At 43.3% G+C, this 24557-nt stretch overlaps 1 protein-coding gene across 2 annotated transcripts in view; it reads left to right on the plus strand.

The window, feature by feature from the left end:
- Positions 1–24557, plus strand: part of GPC5 (glypican 5) — a 1060457-nt gene that overhangs the window by 319478 nt on the left and 716422 nt on the right. For both annotated transcript variants that reach the window (XM_074962530.1, XM_074962537.1), the window contains exon 6: positions 18535–18655. In XM_074962530.1, coding sequence (XP_074818631.1) covers positions 18535–18655 — 121 coding nt within the window. The remainder of the gene's footprint in view (positions 1–18534; positions 18656–24557) is intronic.

A 24557-nucleotide genomic window follows, 5' to 3' on the forward strand; every position in this document is an offset into this window, starting at 1 on the left:
GAAGGAACTGAAGTAGGTTCTCCTGCACTTTGCCAGATAGCCCAGAGGCATACCATGAGGGAGGGAGAGCATATGCGGGCTCAGCAGACACTGCTACCTAAAATTTCCTATTAGAAGCGCAGGGGCACAGATATACCTATAGTGGAGCACCGATAGGGACATACATCTCGAACCATTGTTACTGCACAACATTAGTAACTTCCTCTTCTTTTTAAAATTAGAAATTGGTTATATGTAAGATTTATGGGAAATTACTTCTAATCTAAAGCAACAAACAAGACAGTTAATTTTCAGTCAGTTAGTTTTCATATTCTATATTTGTCCATAAATTTACTGAATGTGTTTGGAATCAGTTCAACCAAATTTATACCAGCTTACAGATCTGAAAACATTCTATAATTGAAAAATTCTTGGTTTTCTTTAAAGCATGTTTTGGATTGGTAGGAAGCAGTTGAAGTGCTTAATTTGTATTTGGTGCTGAAAGCAATAAAATTACTGTTTTTGAAAATGGAATTAAATTTATTTTCTAAAGCTTAATTTGCATTAATATTGTTTTTAAAGTTAAAAATGCCTATAGAATGGCGAAAACACCTGTTTAAGCTCCTACCACTTTTGATGGTTATGGTGGTTCTTTGATTTATTCAGTTTGTTAATTAGAATTTGTACCATTAAACACTTTGATTTATTTGTTCCTGCATATGTTTACTTTTTATTAGTATTGAGGCAATTGTTAATTTCTTAATTAACAGTTACCTACAGTATGTAAGGGTCCAACAGTGATGAAGATGTTAAAAATGTCAGATGTGAAATAGTAATTATCAACAATCATAAAAGCAAATGAGCTGGGCTAGAGCTTATTTGAAAAGTGTCCCAAGCTTGAAATAAACTGAAATTAAGTAGATGCACTATGCTGACATATTACACTTAAACACAGTAGAACTATATAAATACAGGTGCTTGCTATGTAACTTGTAAATTCTAACAGTCTAAATTATGAATTAATTTAGAACTCAGTTGGACTGAAGAGCTGAACAAAACAAGTCTGCGTTTCCAAATCAGAACCTGAGAAAAGGAAAATCCCAATTTGTGAAAGAAAAGACCATATTGTAGTGTTTTGCTATCAAAATGAACTATTGTGCTCCTTGCTATTCTGTAGCAGTGATAGTAAGGGGAAATCTTTCATGTTACAGCAAATTTGAACAAATAGATCTTCCCCCCCCCCCCAATATTATTTATTTATTTTTTTCATTTGGCTACTCATTTATATTATCATCTTTGGGTGGGATTCTCAAAAGAGCCTAAGGAAGTTAGGCATTCAACTTCCATTTAATTTGAATGGAAATTGGGTGCCTAATTCCATTTGGTTCCTTTGAGAGATATCTCCAGTTAAACACAACAGCAAACGCCTTCTGCTTGATCCTTCAATGAAATCACAGGGGATATCCTTATCTAGTGTAAATCAGTGCTGCTTAGTTGAAGTTAAATGAATATCAAATGCAACAAATGAAGTCAACAGAGCTACACTGATTCACAACAGACGAGGATCTGGCTCTAATCTTGTGTTTGATGTCAGTCTGTTGACAAATAAATATTGTAATGTCATCATACATTGAGACTTCACTGTAGGATAAAATACTGCAGGAGGTCGCGCGCTCTCTCTCTCTCTCTTTTTCTCTGTGTGCTATAAAATAGCCCAAAGTTAGACTTCTTTGAGTGGCCTCTGCATATTTCCACTTGTGGAATCAAGTTATCTGAATCTTCTAGAAAGCAGTTTCCATTGGTGACACCCTCCCTCTCCATCTTAAGGTTATAAAAGGAGTGCCCCCAACTGGCCTTCATTCTGTTGAAGAATCAAAGGTGTAGCAAACTTGGATTGCAATGTTCTCAGTGCTTCTCTTGTTGCATTTTATCTTTCTCTCTTTTAGGGGCAAGTTTTATTTATAGGTAGATTTTTAGTCAAAATTTTAAAAGAAAAAAAGCAAGAGGAGATGACTATCCAACACAGTTTGTTCAGACTTGTGGGAGTAGGAAGTCTACCACACAATCCGACTAGTAGGGAAGACTCCTTGTGCCCAGTTGATGAATCATTACAACATGCATATTCAGTGTCGGAGACTCCAACAGATGACGGAAGCTCTTCAGGCCTGGTCAATTAAGTCTGGCTGGTTGTAAATCCTGCACAGACTTAAGGATCTACTCACCATCAAGGTGCCTGGATCTTTCCATGTTGGACAGACCTGGTGTCAATAAAGGGTCTTTAGCCTCTGGCTCAAGCTACTGAAGGATCTGGATCTGTACAGCCAGATCTGGATCCAGCAGCCAAGTACAGATCCAAGATTACTAAACCTGCATTTGGATTCAGCAGCCGAGTTCTGGGTTCATTAAATCCTCATCTGGATCCAGCAGACAAGTATGAATCTGGGGCTGCAAAGCTGGGTTTTGGTAGTGAAGCATGAGGGACTGCGAAGGAGGGACTGTCGAACATGACCTCCAAAGAACGATCCAGTTGGCTGAGACCTGGCCAGCATGGCGATCTGATACTTTTGACTAGGGAGAGCCCCTTGACTAGATCAACCCAGGTTAATGGAGTCTGGTACTGAAGTTTCAATGATCTGATCTTTAAAGAACTGTTTATCTTATTGATTTTGTGCCTAACAGTGCCATGAGCAAATGGATCCAGTATAGAGGCCTTCATATCACTGGAAATGGGCAAGTGCATTACAAGCATTTCCCTTTCCAAATTCCCCCATGTAGACAAGCCTTAAGGTTCCCAGTAACTCTATGCCCTTTTGGAGTTCAAGAGCAACTAGACCACACTGATATGTTGCAACTGGAAGTACCAGCACTCCACTGAAGGTGGCAAGTCATAATGTTGCTTTAGCATTAGGAAAGGGACAGAGCCCTCATTGCTGACTAATTGTGAAATCCATTTGCTGCCCAAATTTGTTCCCAATTTGTAAGTCTGGGTTACCCTAGATAGGTGATTTTTGCATGACAGCGAGGACAAAATTGATACCTTTTAGCGAGAATAGCCCAGACTTGTTCCACAGTCACAACTGTAGGAACCTTATTTTTCTCCATTAGACATAAAAAGGAAATGAAGAGACCAACAGAACCCTTTGCCTATAGGGAGTTTGAGGTTTTTAAATGATAGTCATGGTTGTTGATCAGGGCCCCACAGTAAGGTTCTAATAATGCTTTTAATTTTTCTTAAATAAGTCAGAGGGATATGTAGAGGTAGGATGGAAGGTTATATAGAGGCAGGCACCTTAGAATATAGAGGATATTATACAGGCAGAATATTAATTTTAATGTGTTAACCCTTCCCCACAGGCTCAGGGAGAGACGATGCCCTCTCTTTACATCACTAACTATTGGAGAGAGTACAGGATTTTATATGTATCTTCTCTAGTTTTAATATTACTTGATACTTTTATACCTAGGTACTTTGAATCAGTTCACCTTTGGTAATTGTATTGAGAGAATGCCCCATTACTTGTCAGCTGGGAGATTATCAATAGTTCTGATTTTCCCAGTGTATTTTGTAACCAAATATTAATCTGAATTTTTAAATTAGTGATGGGGGGCTGGAATTGTGGTTTCTGGCTTGGATCTATAAAAAAAAGGTCATTGTCTGCATATGATATCAATTTATACTCCATGGAACCCAGTTGTATGCATCAGATATCTGGATGAGCCTCTATAGCTATCATCGGGGCTCAAGAGCCAAATCAAAAAGTAATGGAGACAATGGATACCATTGTCTATACCCCTAAGAAACTGAAGGTATCCAAGGTCACATTGGTGGTTGTAATGCAAGAGGCTGGGTGAAAATATAATAGTTGGATCTAGATTCAGGGGTCCAAATTCATATTTTTAGAGTGTAAAACATTCCTCCAGTCCATCCCATCAATAGCCTTTTCTGTATCTGAGATTTATTATGGCTTGTGGTTCAGGGCTATTATATTTCACTGCTATAATTGTTAAAGGTTAAATTGTTAAAGGTTAAAGGTTATCAAAGCCATGATGGCCTCTGACAAACCCAACTTGATTTGGGTATATGCTGGAGGCCAAAAACTTCTCCAGTATCATTGCCAGAACTTTTGCCAATATTTGGACATCACTATTAATAAATTAAGTTGGCCTTTAATTGGAACATACTGTGACATCACTTCCTGGTTTAGATGTAGCTGATGTTATGGCTTCCCTCAGCGTAGGAGGAAGAATGGTCTCTAGAAGTGACTCATTACACATTTCAAGCATCTGGTCAGACAGGAGTTCAAGGAAGTATCCCTAAAACTCACTGCGGAGGCCATCTGGCCTGGGAGCTTTGCCCACTTTCATATCCTTAATCGCCTCCATTAACTAATCCTCTCTTATGGTAGCATCAGGGTTTCCACACTGGGCTGTAGTAATTTGGGATAATATAATATTTTTGAAAAATTGATCCAAAACAACTGTTGGTGAGTTTGTCTAATTTGCATGGATCTTTATAGAAATTAAGGAACACTTTATTAACAGTTTAGGTGATGTACATAATTTTCTATGTTTTTCCAGATTGCTGTGATTTTACATGGAGGCCTTTTTTTTGAGGTTGTATTCTAGCAACTTGCCAGCTTTGACAACTGATTCCCAGAAATCCCTCTTGAGTTGAAATAGGCCAAATTGAGCCTGCACCAAGTGCAGCTTGTAAGTTCATATCTACAGTTGATCAGGGTTTTCAACAGATTTGGAGATGGGACTATGACATAAAACAAATCAAGCTCTTTTTCGCCATCATATTTTTTTTCCATGTTCCATCTTTTTGGCAGATGAAAATCTAATAATGCTACCTCTCACTTAGGCCTTGAGTGTCTCCTGTAATAGCCTGCTAGAAGATGTTGAGAATTCATTCATCTCCAGGAACAAGCCAATTTCTTTTTCAATTTAAAATTATGATATGTGGGTCTAATAAAAGTGAACAATTAAATCCCCATCTATATGTCTGTTTCTTACCCAAATCTGTTGCTATTTGAAGAGTTATAGGGGAATGTTCAGAGACAGTACTTGTATCAATGGAGGGACCAATTACAGAATTAACCAAGTCCCTGGAGATTAAAAAGAAATCTTTAGAAGAATAGGATGCATATACTGGGGAAAAGTAAGAAGAATCCCTATCCATTGGATGTATGAGCTGTCAGATATCACATAGTTGTTAATGTGTAATTCTGGGTCTATTTTAGTTTTGGTTGGCTTATGATCCTGAAGGTGAGATTTGTCCTCAAGGCTCAAGCACTTAATTAAAATTCCCAGCAATCACAGTAGGAATATGCAGTTTTCCATATGATTTAGTTAAGAAAAAACACCTATGAAAGGTTAAAGGATCATCATGGTTAGGTCCACATATATTAGCAACAATTCGTTCATATCCCTTAAATCTGCCCTGATCATCTGAAATTGACTGAGAGACTAAAGACACAGTTTTTCCTACCCAGTCACATTCTAATTTGGTGTAATCTGTGGTCAAATCTCTTGCAAAAGCACTGTCTGCCTTTGCTTTCTTTAATGAGTATACTTTTTTTCTTTTAATAACAGTGTTGTGGTCCTTTACCTTCAGGGAAATAAAATGGAGCTTCAGGACCATTTGGTTGTGTTAAGAATTATTTTTGTCATGTGTGATCTTACAGACAAGGATGATGAAATTTTTGTGTCATTTGCTCTATTGCATCCCATCCTGCTTCCCCCACTGACTCCAATAAGAAGGGGAGACTGTGGATAAAATGCTTCAGACACCTACTCTACTGTTTTTGGGTTATCTTGCCAGATGCTCACCACTTAACTGGATTTACAGGGAGTAGGGTAGGTGCAGGAGAATTGGGGAGAGGCATCAGCATTAGCTGAAGATGCCTGATACAAATCACAATTATGTAAGGTGTAATTTTCCTGAGTGTTGCTGTCTAGAGTGAGGTGGGAAGGAGTAAGAAAACATAGGGATGATAAAGGAATTAGGAGAGGGCTCCAGAGAGGGGAAGGGAAGAACACAGAAAGACAGGTTAAAGCAAAAGGATAAAAACACATAGTACATATATAACTTGATCTATTGCCAAGTGTGAGTGGCTGTTTTCGTTGTATGGTGTTGAACATAACAGGCCCACTCTATCCTGAGTAACGTTTACACCCTCACCACTTAAAAAGTAAATCACAATGAAAAAGCATCAGTGGTCAAACACTATAAAGAAAATTAAACCAATTGTAAGTCCCAGACATTGCGGACCAGGGAGACATACCAGGGAGCTCTGCCAATACACACTATTTAAGTTATAATTTTTAATAAGAGTCCTTATATTTCCCATACCACAAAGTACTAACACATTGTAAGTTGATAGAAAGGGAGCACACACTCCACAGATGTGGTATTTCTTTACTTGGTATGTAATTGTAAGAGTTTAAGTTTGCAAAACCGAACACCAGAGCATTAGTAATACAGCTCAGTCAGTAAGTGAGACGTGTGTTGTGGTGATTATTCTCCCAGAGTCACGTGCTTCCCAACCTTCTGAAAGCCTTTCCATTCAATTTCCCTTCCCCATATTAAGTGAACATATATCTGACAGGAGGGAAAACAAAGTGCTCCCACAAACTATTAATTTCAGCACCAACAAGCCGACAAACAATCCACTTCAGCAAGTGACTCTTCTATACAGATTTCATATTCCATGTTCATGTGCTCAGGATCTAAGCTTATAGAAGGTGATAGGGTGGGAAGGGGGTGAAGAAATTGAGAGGGGGACACAGAAGGAGGGGGAACAGTACGAGAAACAGAAACAGATTAGGGAAGTACAGGAGGGAGTAAGGGGTGCAGAGAGTGGAGGGAAGGCCTGGGGGGAGAGGAATGCAGGGCTGGTGGGGAAAGGCACAAGAAGGAGCAGAGTGAAGTAAGTGGTGACAGAGAGGGCAGAAATTACTGATCCATGTAGCTCAGCAACCTGCCTTGGTCCACTCATCTACTCCATGGCCCATAGGGGGTACAGCTACATCACATAGCTCCTGTGCACCTTTCCACGATATCTTGAAGAGAGTAGAGCTGTCTCTTGCATTTCCAGCACATGGAATGTCAAGCTGCTGGACTTTGTGGACACCTGGCAGTGAAATGTAGTGACACAGCAGGGGTTGGCCATGGGCATGAGTGGAATTCGAGCAACAAGGAGCTGCACTGTCCCCCGTGATCTCTTTGGTATACATTGTTGCTGAGCTAGCACACTGACCTTGTGTAATCACAAACAAATAGTTCATAGTGATCTGTTCAATTAGGGATGGTCTAAATTTTGTCATTAACTCCCTAACACAAATACAGGAGCAAAGGCACTTAATATCGTTAATACACAATTTAAATAAACCCTTTCCGCAATCAGTTCACGCCTGTGAGATCAGTTTGGAGTGACGTGTTCCTGTAATGACCCTACTAGGGCACTTCACATTCAGTTATTTGATGAGAATTTATATTCATGTCCCCAGAGGTAATAAAATATAAGCATGGACCAGAAGAAATAACCCAAATAAGTAAGTTAGTCACAGTCACTGGGTAAGTCCATACGTGCAAGCAAGGGCAAACATAAAAAATTGGGAAGTAATCCTGATGTAAAACAGGCCAGGTATTCAGTTCACTGTAGGCTATTTAAAAAGCTTTCTGCTTCTTGTGGCTTTTGGCACAAACACACTTCTTCATCAACGCTGACATGGAACTGAACTGGAAACTTCATAAAATATATGGGCTTCCTCTGCTTGGCAAGTTCCCTGGATCTTCTAACGGCTGATCTCTGTTCAACCACATCTTTGGCAATCTTGACAAGATCATTATCTTATTTTGTGGCATATCCCCAAAACAGTTTTTTCCCCCTCATGAGTTAGCTACTTTATTTTTTTTTCTTTTTCAGTAAATCTGAAAAGTTTTATAATGAACGCACAAGGTTTGGCTTTTAATGACAGCTCGGGAGCAAAGAACCTATCAGCTTATTCTAAATCAAATTTAAAATCACCCGGCAGGCTGAGCACTTCTGAAGGGAGCTGAGGAACGGATTCTAAGTGTTTGCCTTTCTCTGCTCCTTTAGGTACTCTGATAATTCTCAAAGTATTTTGACAAGACCTCCTCTCGAGGTCTGCCATTTCAGATTTAAGAAAGGATAAGTCCGTTAAACTTCTCTGCACCTGGCCAAAGAGCCCTTGTACCTGATCTTCCACTGATGATAGTCTTTCTCCCTTCTGCTTCATTCACTTGTGCTGTCAGCACTTGCAGAGAAGAGTTAATTGAGTAACAGTCATTATATGGTGACTGGTGTGTCCTTGAATCACGCAATAGACATATTAGGTTTCTCCAGTAGAGCCATCACAGACACAGTGCCCTCATTACCCATCTTATCTAGGGGGTTGGTGGGGCCTCCATTCCGCTTGTATTTTGGCTACTTGTAGATCCCACACATTCAAATATTTGCCTACTAGCATTCTAGAGATTTAGGGGTTCCTGTTCTTTTATTGGGGGGGCAAGTCTGGGCCTGGACTCTGGAGGGAAATGGATACTAGCAGATGACTCTGGAGCTCAAGGGATCTACTCCTCGATGCTGTGCAGTGTCCCCTGGAGTCCACTAAAATTTTTAAATACATATACATTGACTAGTAATGGAATGTTTTTTATCTAGGTACTTTCCTAAGATGCTTGGAAGTACTACTTCTGAAACAATTTTTGTTTTTGTTGTTTGCCCTATTCTGCTAGAGTATTAGCACAGCGAGATTCATTTGAAATAGTTTTGCTGCTTCTAAATACTAGCATCAGTGAAACTAAAAAGCTTAACAAAAGACATTGCTCTTCTACACCTTATCTGAAATTCATCATGAATTTAACCAGTATTTGACACACTCACAAATAGACCTAAAAGTAGCCATTGATTCTGTTGATAGAGCTGTCTTGTGGAGGGTCCTATGTGGCATCGGTGTTCCCAACATTCTCCTGAGACTAATTCAAGATCTATGTGATGACTTAGGGGCATGGGTGCTTTGTGGGACTGGATTATGAGGATGATGTTGTCCTCTTTGGTCAGGACACAAACAGTCTCACAGATGCACTAGAGAGCTTTCAGCAAGAGGCAACTGCCCTTGGGATATCGGTTTCTTGAGCAAAAACAAAACAAAAAAAAAGAGTGTAGGTGCAAAATTTGTGATGTAAGACATCTGTGCTTCTGGACAGATTATGGAAGTACTGGATATCTTCATCAATATAGGCAGCAAACTGTCAAATGAATGCAGCCAACCGTAGACATCCAAAGGAGAACTGGTTTAGCAGTTTCAACCATGAAGGACTTGCATAAGGTCTGTAGCCAAAATAAGGTGAAACTATATAGAAAAGTATGAATTTACCAAACCTATATACTTCCAATTCTCATATATGGATCTGAAACATGGCCATTGCTTAAACAAGACATCAGAGGGCTGGAGTAATTTCATATGCATTTCTGGCAGTGACTATTGACAGTTTGACTTTATCAATAATAGGGATTATTGTATTGTATTATTGAGAACTGGTCTCCAGAGGACTGAAGTCATCTTTGGCAACCTCTGCCTGGCCCTTTTTGGTCATGTTGCCTACCTCAGAGACAAAGTCCCCACACATTGAACTCTGAAGATCAGACTTGCGGTCAGGAGGAGACATTGCCTCCTCACGATCTGTGATTAACCTGGCTGCACCAGATTAGTAAGAACCCCATGGAGCTCTTCTATGCCAGGAATAAAGATGTACACTTTGGTCATGGACACTCAGTGTTACAGACCTCTGCTGACTAAGCATACTGTTTTTGTTGTTTACATTCCAAAGTAAAACCATGAATTTTTAAACACTGTACTTTGTTTGTTTTTCACTAGATGGACAAACACTGTAAATAAAAATCAGAACCTAATTAACTATATCTAGTAAAAGAATATCCTAATTAAGAAAAACTACACCAGAAGTTTACCCAGTAGTGATCACCAATTTCAAAAATCTTAGCACTAAAGTAAAATTCATGGTTAGATGTGTAACATCTTTGAAGAGTGGTGAGCCTGAAGCAAAAACTCATCACTTTTGGGGAATGAACTGTAGGGATGTTTGAATCTGGATCAAAACTTCATGGCTCAGATGCATCTTCAGTTGTAATGGGCCTCAGTTCCATCCATTTTACAGTGTTATAAGTCCATAGAGCTGGTGTAAGAGAGTGAAAATCAAGCCCAGTAGATGATGTATCTGTATTTTGCTGTCATCACAGTGTAATTCAGAATGTAATTTGAAGCGGTAAGGAAATACAGAGGTACAGTGGCAGCACATCTAAAATGTCTGATTCTTAAAAGAATTCACATACATTTTATAACCTTTCAAACTGAGTTCACCATGAAATAAGTGATAGCTAATAGGGTCTGACCTTACCTGCTAACCGGGTTATTGGTACAATCAAATGTAAGTACCTACCAGCTATTTTCATATCTACAATAGAGATTTATCAGAACTTTATATGAATATTCATATATTGAACTCTGAGAATTGGAAACTTGTTAATCATCATTTTAAAACATGTTTATATAATTCAGATGTATCAGTGCTTGCTTTTTTCCAGTGTTGATGAAAATGAATAGTACTTGGGGACCAAGTCTGCCTGTTAAACTGATGTGATACATTACTATGCTTACACAAAAGAAATGAGCACAGATGGCAGGTCTACTATTTCTCTAACAAGAAATTTGTCACTCCCCCGGTCCCCCGGGATTCAACTGTGAGCCACATTTTTTCAAGTCAAGTTACCTCTGTGGGGCTCCTTAAAATGTTTTTTTCCATTACTTGTACATTAGGAGTACAAGTAACGGAAAGAGATTAGTGCCTTATTACAATTTTATAATGAGAGAAGTCTCTCAACCAATAGTCTATGATTCATTTTTTTTCCAACGTGAGGGGAACATATTTTGCATGTAAAATGAAAGTCTACCATGATGAAGTTTTATGTACCATGGTAAGATTCCCAATAGCTCATTTACTTTTGACAGATCATTTATTCCACATTAAAAATGTCTGTAGATCTTAAATTTATAGACATTTGTTAATTAAATTGAATAATGTTTGAAAAATAAAAGAAGAATAAATAAGTCTATAATTTTTGCAAAGAAAAAAATGCCTTTTTTCATGAAGCACACTGGTAAATATTATAGGGCAACGTTAAATTTTATAAACTTATCTTTAAGGCCAGTATCAATCAAACAATGCTTTATAGAATTGTCTCAGTAGGCACCCAGAGAAAGAAAGAAACAAAACATTTCAATGCACCTTGTAACTTATCAGTGTTTTTACTTACAAAAAGTCCAAGAATGAAAGGATAGTTTGTGTGTAAAATGTTCAAACCCACAACTTTCAAAAAAAGTTAATAGAACTTAAATATTCTAGGACTTCCACTGTGGGAAAGATTTTGTTCCATGGAGATCATTTTACTGCAACATGCTGTATAAATGAACATTTTTGAGTTCTGTGCTCCTGCATGTATCATTCAGCAATGTAGCAAAACATGAAAAGGATCTTTCAGCACTTTGCACTGTGACCTGGCACACAAAGATAATTACACTTCATGTTGTCAAATCAGTAAAAAATACTTTCTTTGATAGCCTGCCAAAACTGGATAATATCCTTTTCATTCAGTCCACATGAGTTTTGTTCTTTTATTTTTATTTCTCCGTGTTTAGAGTTATATCAGCACTGGAATATTGCCATCCATTTAGTAGAGTAATACAAATCCTGGTATGATAATCTGATTACCTTTACATACCAGTTGAAGAAGCCTTGAATTGTTTAAAATTCACACTGCTTCAAGTAACCTGCAACCTCAAAGGTACGGAATGTTTGTCTGGACTGGTGAGAAAAGAGGGTAGTGGCTCATTTAAGGGTCTCTTCCCATCCATCAGGGCTGGGAGTGAGAGGAAAGCATCACCTGGTAGGCTGGCCAGTGGGGCTCTGGTAAGCCATTGGCCTCTATGCATGTGGGGTGGGTCTGAGCCCCTCTGTTACTCCTGAATTAACAGAGGAGCCTGCAGGGACCCCCATGTGAGGTTGGAGGTCCCCAGGTGCCTCAAAGTAACCAGAAGGGTTCCAGCAAAGACTGTCCTGAAATCACTCTAGAGTAACAACAGAGGAAGCCAGGGCAGCAGTGGAGAACTCATGTAGAGGCTGGCAGCCCAGTGGCAGGACACACAGCAGACAGCAAGTGTAGATGTTTCCCCTAGTGAAAGTTTCTTCTTGGCTGGGGTGAGTGGGCTCGGGTGAGTGGGGGGCAAGGTGGTTGATTTTCTGGCTAAGCTCTTCCTTCCCCACCACAGAGTGAGAGCATGTGCAGGGCAGGGAGCAGCAGCGAGAGCCAGAGAGAAAAGCACTCTCTTGGCTTGTCTGCCCCCACTGCTGTGTGGTAGCAGGGTTTAGTTTGGATTTCGGAGGACTGACAGTGGTGCTGGAACAATTTTTATGGTGGGGGTGCTGAGAGCCATTGAACCAAACTGTATATGATGGAAACCCTGTATATGATGGAAACCACTTCAAGCTAAGGGGTGCAGCAGCACTACCAGTACCCCTAGTTCCAGCACCTATGTGGAGGGGTGATCCCTCAGGGCTCATAAAGGATTCAACAGCTTATCGTCCACTGTAACCCCTAGGTCAGTGGTCCCCAACCTTTCTGTGGGAATAGCACATTCCTATTCCCAACAGACTGTGGCAGGCGCCAAACACCCTGCCGCCGAAATGCCACCGAGAAGTGGCAGCGGGAAGAAGCCTCACTGCTGAAATCCCGCCGAGAAACAGCAACGCATTTCGGCAGGCAATTCTCAGGTGGCCGCGCTTGGCGGCGGCATTTTGGTGGCGCTGTGTCCTGCGGGTGCACACAACTGCCCTGGCGGGCACCATTGCACCCATAGGCACCCCGTTGGGGGCCCCTGCCTAGGTCCTTTTCTGCAGAACTGCTGCCTAGCCACTTGGTCCCTAGTCTGTAGCAGTGCATGGGATTCTTCTGTCCTAAGTGCAGGAATCTGCACTTGTCCTTGTTGAACTGCATCCGATTTCTTTTGGCCCAATCCTCCAATTAGTCTAGGGCCCTCTGTATCCTATCCCTACCCTCCAGCGTATCTACCACTCCTCCCAGTTTAGTGTCATCTGCAAACTTGCTGAGGGTGCAATCCATGACATCTTCCAGATCATTAATGAAGATATTGAACAAAACCGGCCCCAGGACCGACCCTTGGGGCACTCCTCTTGATACCAGCTGCCAACTAGACATGGAGCCATTGATCACTACCCGTTGAGCCCGACGATCTAGCCAGCTTTTTGTCTACCTTATAGTCTATTCATCCAGCCCATACTTCTTTAACTTGCTGGCAAGAATACTGTGGGAGACCATATCAAAAGCTTTGCTAAAGTCAAGGAATAACATGTCCACTGCTTTCCCATCATCCACAGAGCCAGTTAGCTCATCATAGAAGGCAATTAGGTTAGTCAGGCATGACTTGCCCTTGGTGAATCCATGCTGACTGTTTCTGATCACTTTCCTCTCCTCTAAGGGCTTCAGAATTGATTCCTTGAGGACCTGCTCCATGATTTTTCCAGGGACTGAGGTGAGGCTGACTGGCATTGCAATGGTGGTAGTGGTGGGGGGGGGAAGAGATTCAACACGAATTCTGATTGTCAAGGTAGAAGAGAGAGAGGAGGGAAAAACAATTAATGGCTGGCAAGATGAGCCATAGTATTACAAGAGTGTGAGAAGGCTGGGATTGGCTCTGTTAACTCAGTACAGACTTAAATAATGTTGAGGCTTCTGGCGCCAGACCACTCTTTTTTCAAGGGGAAATGAGTTGCCTCAGAAAAGGAAACTTCAGTACATGGTGATGTCAAAGAATGTATATTGTTGAGGTCCCCTGATGAATTGGGATCCCTCTATATCAGGATTGGAATGGTTACATCAACAGCACAGCAATAGATGCCTAACAGTGTGTTAGCCCAAAACAGTGTAACTATGGTCTACACAGATCAGAAGATGGGCTGTCTGCGGATCACACCCCATCCTGCATCTATCATCGGGTGATTTATTAAGACAGAGGCAGAATAAGATGTAAAACACAAATATTTATTATGCCACTAGTCAGTAAATTAGACAAGGACCCCCTTCAGACAATAAACAACATAAGCAAGACACACTCGGTTGTTAACAGTTACCAGAGCATGAAGCTCAGAGCCCTTAAACCCTCTTAACCTATGGATGTAAAACAGAGGAAAACCACAATGGGTATTACAATACCATATCCTGAAGATAGGGACACAATCACAAAAACTCAGGATACCGAAAGGGATAGTGGTGAAAATCAGGGGCACAGGACACCAAACTGGAACTCAGGAACTGGGTATTCTTCTCTCTCTGGACAGGTACTCTGGGCAGGTCTACTCCCTCTTGGGCAGATCTTCTCCCTCAGGTAGGTCTTCAGTGCTTGGCCATGCAGTCTCTGCTCGACCTCATAGATCAGTGCAAGTATGCACTCACTAATAGTGTGTAGCAGTTGAGTGCAAGTATGTTAATAGAGACCAAGAATCCAAAGTCCTATGAGTCCTAGTCCCTCTGGGGCTCCTCGCAGCTAGCTGAACTGTGTGGGACATTGGCTGCCACTCAGATGGACAGCCCTGAGTGACAGATATGCCACTCACGAAATAACCTGCAGTTGCTAGGCAGATTATGGCTGTCACATGACTCTAACTGCCCTGACCTTTCCCCTCATTGATTTGAAAAAGGCTGAAAGGGCACTAAATCATCTGAGGAGAAGGATATCCAAGATGGAGGCTTAGCTGTCCTTTTACAAATCCAAGATGGACATTACATAAAACAGGTCAGAAACAGATTTTACCCAACAGGTGGTGGCCTCCAAATTCATACAAACATACTGGGGCTCCTGTCAGGAAAGATAATTCTGTGGTGTATCTGTGTGCTAAATGCTTCCTGTTTATGCTTTCCTTTGGGATGAAGTGTATGGGTCACCGGAGTTATGACTTTATGTGTGGGCATCATATAGTGCATTTAGCCCACAAGAGGGTGATCAGTTGCCCCTGGAAGTTTAGCAGAGAGGCTGCTCTGAGTGGCATAGATGGAGGCGCAATGGAAGGGTTCATGAGAGCCAATGTTGGGTCTGCGGGTGTTGGGCCCACAGGCAGGCTGCCAGTTCCACTGAAGGTTCACTTTCTTGCCAGTGGCAAGAAAGACCACTGATGCCCCTCTCATACATTTTGATTCCCAGGCAGAAGGCAGCAGACATGGTTGTTGTACACCTGGGTTGGATTTTGTAAAGGGACTAACATAATCATTAAGGAACAGAAATTTAGGGAAATTTCTGTTCAGAATCAGAATCCCGCCCCCTTCCAGGAGTGACTGCAGACTGGTATGAAATGCTGCAGTGGAGGGTGTGGTGAGACCTCCCCATGTTGGCAATGGCATTTAGGTGTGCCAGAAGAGGTGTGAATCAGGAGGTGGCTAAATCTGTACATGAATGGGGAGGATCAGTGATTACACACCAAAATACCTCATGCTATTTGGTATCCAACTTCTTTAGAGATGATGGGGTACACATCTCCAGCTGGAGAGTAGATATATTTTTGGCTGATGCTAGGGAAGGAATTAACTATCTGGGAACCCATCTGTCAGTGTTTGGAGAGGGTAGGGGGGAGAGAGAGACAGACAAGCTAGTTGCTGGCACCTCCTGGTGACAAGTGGCCAATCTAGGTACTCATTATAGATGGGGTCTAGTTACCCAAAAAACTTGAATTGGTAGACTTAGGGGAAGGCATCCCCTAACACTGCCGGAGAATGGCTTTGGCCTTCCTAATGTCTGATACAGCAAGTTGACAGCCCTCTTCCCACATTCCCTTAAATCTCATGTGAGAAGAGGATGGTGGAGGTCCAGTAACAGGACCAGCTACAAGGTTTACGATATTGATAAAATAATTTATCCTGATATTCCCCCAAGTTTAGCAGCTGTGCTGCATACGTTACATGCATTCCATTAAACTGACTGTTTCAGATATTTTCCCCAGTACTTACTTGGGTACAAAGCACTGTCTGGTAGAAACCTAAATGCCATTGTATAGAGAATATCAAACTTTTACAGTGTCTTTGATTTCCTTTTTGTAAAAAAGAAGAAGAAGAAGAAATTCAAATACCACATTCCAATAGAACAGCTGTATGCCTTAATTCCCCTCGCTGTTCAACACTACCAATGCATGTAATTTTAATATTATATTTACCTACAATGAACTTGAACAAATACAAAAGAAATTGAAACCTGACGGAGTCCATACACAACTAATTCATGCAGAGCCAAATTCTGAAGGTCCTGGGTTCTCATTCAGTCCTTTCAATGTGAAACAAAATGAACCAGATTCATTAGGTGCAAATCAGCTGAGCCTTGGTCCTGCACCATTCAAATCACTTTGCCACTGACTTGCAGGATCAGTCAGCTCGAGCATACCACTGAATTTAGTCCAGTGTGCCCCTATGTGAGTTCAGATTTTTTAATGTTTGCAGAAATCATAACTCACAGAAAAATATCCTAGTAGCTACTGAGTATAATATTTTCCATTATGAACAGAAAGGCAAGTTCCTTTCCCTTTTTGAGATTGAAAGAGGCCTCGGGGTCCCACTAATACAAAGGTATTAAACTCATTCTCTGGAGAAAGTAAAATACCATTTTTAATTATGGTCCTTGGGCTGTGGTGTACATTTAGGAGTACACGTTGCCCTCCATCCACAGCACAGATGTCAATGGAATATTTGCACAAATATCAAGTACGGAACATGGCTTTGTATAGTAATTGAACTTTTAGTTGTTATAATTTATTATTTGTTCAGCACCTTACTGAGCATCATTCAATGGGAAAATATGCCCGCTTTTATCCCTGCTATTTCTGCTCTTTCCCCCCTTTCTTCCTAATCTTCCTATCTCCACGTGAGGGATTATGGGCTTCAAACCCAGCCCCCTAGGTCCCAAGGCAATGTTCAGACACCACCTCACCCAAACTAGTAGAGAAGTGAGCTAGCAAAGCTCTAGCTCACAAAGGGCCCTGCTTAGGAATCTGCTGGTTGGCTAGGACACACTACCTAAGCCAGAAAGAAGCATGAGAATTATCTAACTAACTGGGTGAATCACTGGCTGTATGCTTCTATGGACCCAGTCTATTTTCCTGACTCCTGCCTTGTCTTGGTCCTGCATCCCACCTTATTCAGGTCCTTATTTAGGTCCTCTTTATCCCAGACCCCTGTCTGTTACCAGTTTCTCCTTTCCTGTCTTTCTCCAGGTACCTGCTCCTATGCCCAACCTCCATTTTGGACTTTAACCATCCATGCCCTTGTCCCTACAGATTGCTTGGACCACTACCAATATCTTCAAGTGGGCCCAGCCAAGAATGGACTCAGCGGAGTTCCCTATACCCCAAGAGGCATCAGCACTGCATGAGCAGATGATCTGTCTCCAGGGAGACAGCTGAGAATTGTGGGTCATTCCTGGTTCCTGCTTTCTTACCTTGCTCCAGGTGCCTGCTCATACACCCTACTGTTAATCCTGGCTGTGATCTTTGGCTTGGCACCTGATGTTGACCCCGGTTCTGACTCTAACCATCACACTCACACCCTGATCCCCAAACAGTTTCTTTCCATCTTCCCTCTCTTTGTACGTCGTCTGTTCTTTGCACCAATTCCCATGCTCCATGGGCTTCACTCGCAACCTGTCTTCCATTCCACCTGCCAAAGTGATCATCAGTTAAATAGTTACAGTTGACATTAAAGGATCCTCATCAGACTTTAGAGTTAATAATATCCCAATTATATCAACAACAGAAAGGGAATCCACAGCCCTCAAAGCTATTGTTTCTGGCTGGCTGCAAATTCAGGCAAACAACACTACCTGTTCACGTACACGTCATATTTGGAAAGTTCTCTTTGAAACCAAGAGGACAAGAAATTATATACAATGAAAACTGAGATTCTGCAGAATTTGAAAATGTCATGCTGACCCACCACATGCACATCTAGCAGGTGGAATTTGGGCATTTGACATCTCTGTGATGGAATGTCCACAGGATTCTTTTACTTTCCTTATTGATTAACAGCTGGCAGAATATTGCTGCGATAGAGATGTAGAGCAAGAGTCAATTCTCATGCACTTAAAATAAAAAGGTCACAGAATGTATAATGTTCATGCTTGTCCAGTCACAATTCTTATTTTCACATTTATTTTTCTTATTACAAATGGTTCAGAAATAACAAAAAAAGAAAAAATCATATCACAACTTTGTAAAAGATATCAATTTTACCATACAATGTAACTTTCTGGTAACAAAGCCTACATGAACAAAATAAACATGCAGTCATTAAAATGGAATGGCAATACCAATTGAGGTTGTGTCAGCTAGTATTTACAGGTAAATACATTATCTGAAGAAGTTACATCAGTTTACTAAAACATATTTCTTTGTTATATTAGCTACACCCACCGTGTGGTTGGCAGTGGAATCAAAGCTCAGTCTGCGAATCCAGAAGTAAAAGTGAAAGGAACAGATCCTGTAATAAATCAAATTATTGATAAACTGAAACACATTATCCAGGTAAGATTTTTTGTGTATATTATATGTTAAAGCCATCACCATGTAAATTAAGATAATCTTGGTGCTGAACAAATGTGAATTGCTGTACATTAGAACTGATTTGTTAATTCAAGTCAGAACTCAGTAATTGAGTATTCCCACCAGAAACTGTGTAAGTCCTGGCATAAAATATTTAAACCCCAATTATTAATAATGATTTAGTTAAAATCTTTGCATATGGTAGATGAGAGCTAGAAGTGAGAGTCTATCAGCTGGGCCATCTGTACCTGTGAGCTGAGATTGCAACTCAGCATTGCAATAAGTGCAGGGATTCTAAGCATGAGTCTGATTCTCAGTTGGAGAATTTTAAACATGTTAATCACTGTGTAATATCATTAATAAGAAATGATGGTACACATTAAAAAACAAACAAACCACCATCCTGCTAAATTCCACCTCTTTCCAGACCTCAAGGTCTGGCTGTGAGATTTTCTACTTTACTGACAGCAGAGAAGGTTGGAAATGTTGGGAAATTTGCATAACACTTGCTACAGTATTTGATATGTATAATTTCATAACACATGTTTGGGTAAGCCCTTGAGATTTAAGCTTTTATATGGTGGTTATTTACATTTTGTGAAAGCAGAACTGTGGTGTTGTAATGTGTCCAAAAGATATTGCAGCTATAGAGGTATGCTAAGATTGCCTGAAATGCAGGGAGTTTTGCCACTGACTTTGGGACCAGGATTTCATCCATATTACTCAAGGTTTTGTAGCTGCAGTGGTATAAAGATTCAAGCTCAAATAAAATTAGTCCTTTCTTTCCATTAACAAAAAATTACCCTTTTTCTTGCCAACTGAAGCATGCTGTTATCTCTAGTTTTTTCTATTTTTTTCTTAAAATGGTGTGAAAGTAAGTACTATTTTGCCTCCAAAGGAATGCCAAGAATTAATTAAGCACTACAAATTACTCTCTGATGGAAAAAGGTTGCAGACAGTTATGTTTAAGCCTCAAGGCCTTTCATCTGTCAGGAGTGCCCTATTTTGATACTAAATGTGCCCTGTATAGCTTAATGTGTTAGGTTCTACCCTGAGGATCAGTCTGAAGGTCTAAAGTGGTTGGCAGGAACAATTCTATTATAATGCATTATGTTTCCAGTGCTTTCTCTTCCAATACCTGCAAGAGCAGAGCAGATCTTGTATAGAAGGATTTAATAATTTACATAGCGCACAGACACTGCCTTTCTGTGAGACATCTTTCTTTTCTTGCAGCTATGAGTATGGAAATAGGGCTGGGGAATAAAGAAAACAGCAAATACTTTGGGGACTCAGGATTACAATATGTAACTATTTTTCACTAGATGAAAAGCCTGATGAACCTGCAGAGAAAGCTTCTTCTGTATCATTTACTGTGAATTAGGAAATCAAATACAAAAGACCATCTTTTTGTCCTATGTGATATAAAAAGGATGAGTCACTTTTTGAACTCATTTTGGACCAGCCTGAGAGATTAAACAAGGGAGATTTAATGGACTGGGCGGTACCTTCCAGTATAGAAAAGTCAGACCTTTGCATGCTGTAGTCCAGCACTGTTTCCAAGTTATGTTACTACAGTGGAGAAGCCTCATGGACTAATTTAGCATTAAAAACAAAAAAAGATACTTGATCTGGCTTTTAGAACTATGCATATGGAAATGCGTCCGTAAAAGGGATGAGTGTGTATATTTGTCCACCTAATCTAAACACACAACTACTATCATCAGCACAATTGAGAACACAAATTGACAGTTTGATGCATAAATTCTCATTTGTGTGTGGAACTATTTCATGTATATCCATGTAGTCGCAATTGCGCATGCAAAAGAGATGCAGTTTTGCGTGTTCATTTGTGTGTTATGCAGTTCTGAAAATCAGGCCACTTGCTTTGTATCTATTGGAAGAAAGGGAATAGTTAGAATTTAAGATTGTAAAAGGTCCCCCCTCCCCCACTCTCCTGCTGGTAATAGCTCACCTTTCCTGGTCACTCTTGTTACAGTGTATATGGTAAACCCATTGTTTCATGTTCTCTGTGTATATAAAATCTCCCCAATATATTTTCCACTGCATGCATCCAATGAAGTGAGCTGTAGCTCACGAAAGCTTATGCTCAAATAAATTTGTTAGTCTCTAAGGTGCCACAAGTACTCCTTTTCACTTCACCCTTAAAATCCATAAGGGTCAGAATATTAGTGAGGGCAATAGGGTGACACCACATATTTTTCACTGCTTTCTCTACCTGATGGGTCAGAGGGTCAGACATGGAAGATATGTTCATTCCTTATGAAGCTTCTGCCATAGCATTTCCATACTATGTCTAGTTGTTTCTAGTCAAGTCTAAAAGCTAGTCTAAAAGACATGAAGATCATGGTTTGAGTGTGCCATGTACAGTGTTTTATATTTGCCTTTCCTATAAGGCCCAGGAGAGTCACTACTAGCAAGACATTCCATTAATAGAAGTCCTGTGTAAACACAACCAAAGAGATCCTGATCTGTGATACACCAGATTTATGTCTAAGATCAGAATCCAGCAGTGTTAGTGCTGCTGGTACTGTTACTAAAAGACAAAGCTAAACTGAAACCAATAATGAGGCTATTAGCTGATGAAAGTTCAAAAGATAGGTGGGACTAAAAACAGTACCTATCATATGCCTTAGAGATATATTTTTTATTATTTATGTTAGCCCCCCTACTCCCAATCAGGGTCAGAGCCTCATCATGTACTGTGCTCCGTTCAAAAGTATTGAGAAAGTCACAGGAACATAGGATTTGGCATACTTAGGGCTGGATTAACCCATCTCTGGGCTGTAGGCAACCCCCCACCTCATATTCATACACCCTCAGGACTCTCCAACACTGTCGCCATAGACATGTTGAGTGATTGTGAGTGGGGGAAGATGATCTGTCAGGACCTTCTCGCTACTTAACCCCTGCTCAATTATTTCCTTTTCTACCGCCAAACAGTCTATCTTCTAACTTCCCAATCCAGGTCCAGATCAGAATCCAGAACTGATTGTCCACCCCACAGCTTGTCCCTTTCTATCCGACCCCACTCCTGTTAACCACCTGCCACCGCCCCCGCTGGGGCATCGGCAATGGAGGGCACCGGGGTGACCTCCACTGCTGCCATGCCCATCGCCTCCCCAGACTCTAGGGAAGCCCCTCCAGCCGGTGGGAAAGGCCAGGGCAAGAAGAAGGGGAAGGGCCCCGCAAAAACCACCGGGCCCTCCATGGCAGGGGCCACCCCCACTGCTGCGGCACCGCCACCGACCACGGCGTCCTTTCCCGCTGCCCCCTCCACTGGCTCTGTGGGTGTCCCTCCCTCAGCCCCCAGGACGTATGCCCGGGCAGCAGCAGCCCCCCCGCCTGTCGCCTCGTCATCTCTCCCACCCATCGCCTCCACCACCATCAATAGCAGCCGGGGCCCCTTTCTCACCATGACAAGGAAGCACGGTGTCCGATGCCCCCTGGTGCCTGCCTTGCCCCACGTGGAGACCTACATGCAGGCGTTGGTGAGGGTGGTGGGGCCCTCGGCCATTGTGGTGGCCTCCAAAATGTACGGGAAGGTCGTCGTCTTCTTAGCATCAGAGGCTGCCACCCAGGAAGCTGTGGAGAGGGGACTGGCAGTGGGGGGGGTGTTTGTCCCCCTAGAACGGCTAAAGGACTGGGCGTCCGCCTGGTCCTGACCTCTGTTCCTCCTTTTCTCCCCAGTGCTGCCCTACTACCCGCCCTTTCCACCCTGGGGAAACCTGTTTCTGTTATCAGCCCTCTCCCGTTGGGCTGCAAAGACCCCACCCTCCATCACGTTTTTTTCCTTCTGCCAGCAAGTGCAACTTTTATTGCCGGCGGCGGCGTGCGATGGAGTGGCGCTCGAAGGGTCCTTCCTAGTCCCCCACCAGGGGGCCCGTTACCGGGTGTACTTTTCCACGGGGGAAGCCCGGTGCTACCTCTGCCGGGCGTCGGGGCATGTCCGGAGGGACTGCCCCTTAGCCCAGCAAGGAGGGGCACCTGGGATCCCCGAGACCCGGCAGGACATCGGCCCCATCATTGCCGATGCCCCTGGCCGCCTGGTACTCGAACCCGCCCCCCCTCCTCTTCGGACCACCGCTACTCCCGCTCAGGCTCAAGGGGCACCTCCGCTACAACGCCCAGACGAGCGGGAGAGCCCCGCCTTCGCTGCTGACAATCTAGCGGGGCCTATGGAGGAGGGTGTGGCAGAGATACCACCAGGCATGGGAGAGAGCCTGCCCCAGGGAGAATCCTCCCTCCCTTATGCTGCCCCACCATTCCCCCCCCGCAAGTCCCTGAGCCATCGCCTTTACCCCCTGACACGACCCCTGCTAACCAGCCCCCAGATGATGCCATGGAGGGCTGGGCCCTAGTCCATGGGAAGCAAGGCAAGCGGAAGGCTCGAGCTCCGCCTCATCTACCCGAGGCGGAGGCCCCCCGGAAGACCAGGAAGGAGGGCACCGATGCCGAACCTTCCGCTTTGCCCACGAGTGCATCGCATCCACCGGTGTCAGCCGGGAAAGACGTGGCAGCACCGGAGGGTAGCGTCTCCCCTCCATGGGAGACTCTCTCCTCCGAGACCCTCGAGGAAGACCCTTCTGTTCTGATGCTCCCCGAAACCCCCGTGAACCCCAAGACAACCGTCGTGGCAGGTGCTGGCAGGGAGAACCCCGGAGCGATGGAAAGTGTCCTCTCCTCCATGTTCGAGGAGATCGAGGCCTTAGATCTGACCCTGGTCGCCCGGGGGAGGACGACCTTTTACCAGCAAATCTCGATCTGGGCGACCTCACTCCACCCCTGTTTTCCCCATGCTCCCCTTAACTGTTGCTTCCGCTCTCACCTCTGAGGAGCCCCTGGACTCCTCCACCGACCCAGCCACTGATGGCACCCCACTGACGACCACCGAGCCTGCTCAGGTGACAGCCGGCACCACACAGCCGGGGCACGAGTTGCCAGGGGCACCCCCCATTGGTGCAGAGCAATCGACTTCCTTCCCGGGTGGGGGCCCTACAGAAGATAATCCACCTTCTGATGCTGTGGCTGCTAAATCCACCACAGAGCGCGTGCCCAGTGTTGCTGAGAGCTCCCTCCCCACCCCCTTAACCCTTGAGCCTGATCAGGAGGCACCACCATCCAGCTGCTTGCCTCCCGAAACCCAGAACCTCGCCTCTGCCCCTGCCCCTGCCTCTACCCCTATCCAATTTACCTCCTGCAATATCATTGCCACCCCCCAGGGCTGTCTCCTTCCCTTTCCCAACTGATGAACCCCAGGGAGATGCCTTTGTGTTGTCCTGCCCCGACCCATTAGGAGCTGCTATTTTCCCTGCACCGCCCCCTATTGCCCCAGAGCTTGAGGCGGGCCTAGAAGCTCCAGCCCATCAGGCACCCCGTCGGGGGGTCCGCACCCTGCTTGTCCGTTTTAGTGGACCACAGGGCTGCACCAAGGACCCCGCCGGGGAACAACTGGGAAACCATAACCCCACCCCCCATGAGATGCGAGGAGAGCTGCGGAAGTTTTTAGAGGATGTCCATGGCTCCCGCAACAAGGTACAGCTTGCTCTCCAGTGATGGGGGGATTTTTTTTCAAATCCTCCAGGCCACAAGGGCCCTCATGGGGGAAGGTAAAGGGACGGGGAAGCAGGATGCCGCGGCCTACTGGCGGGTCCGCGTCTTCCGTGACCAATTACTCACCTATGGGGTGGGTCAAGGACTGTGGCGCAGCCCGCTGGGGGATGCGAGCGTCCCTGCCAGCGAGGATTCCCCCCGACCCCCCCGCCATGACACCTCTCACCATCGCAACGTTGAACACCCAGGGTTGTAGGATGGCTCTCCGCAGGTCCCAGGTGCTCTCCTTCCTTTGGGAGGGAGGGTACTCTGT

Source organism: Natator depressus, chromosome 1 (assembly GCF_965152275.1).
Source record: "Natator depressus isolate rNatDep1 chromosome 1, rNatDep2.hap1, whole genome shotgun sequence".
NCBI lineage: Eukaryota > Metazoa > Chordata > Testudines > Cheloniidae > Natator > Natator depressus.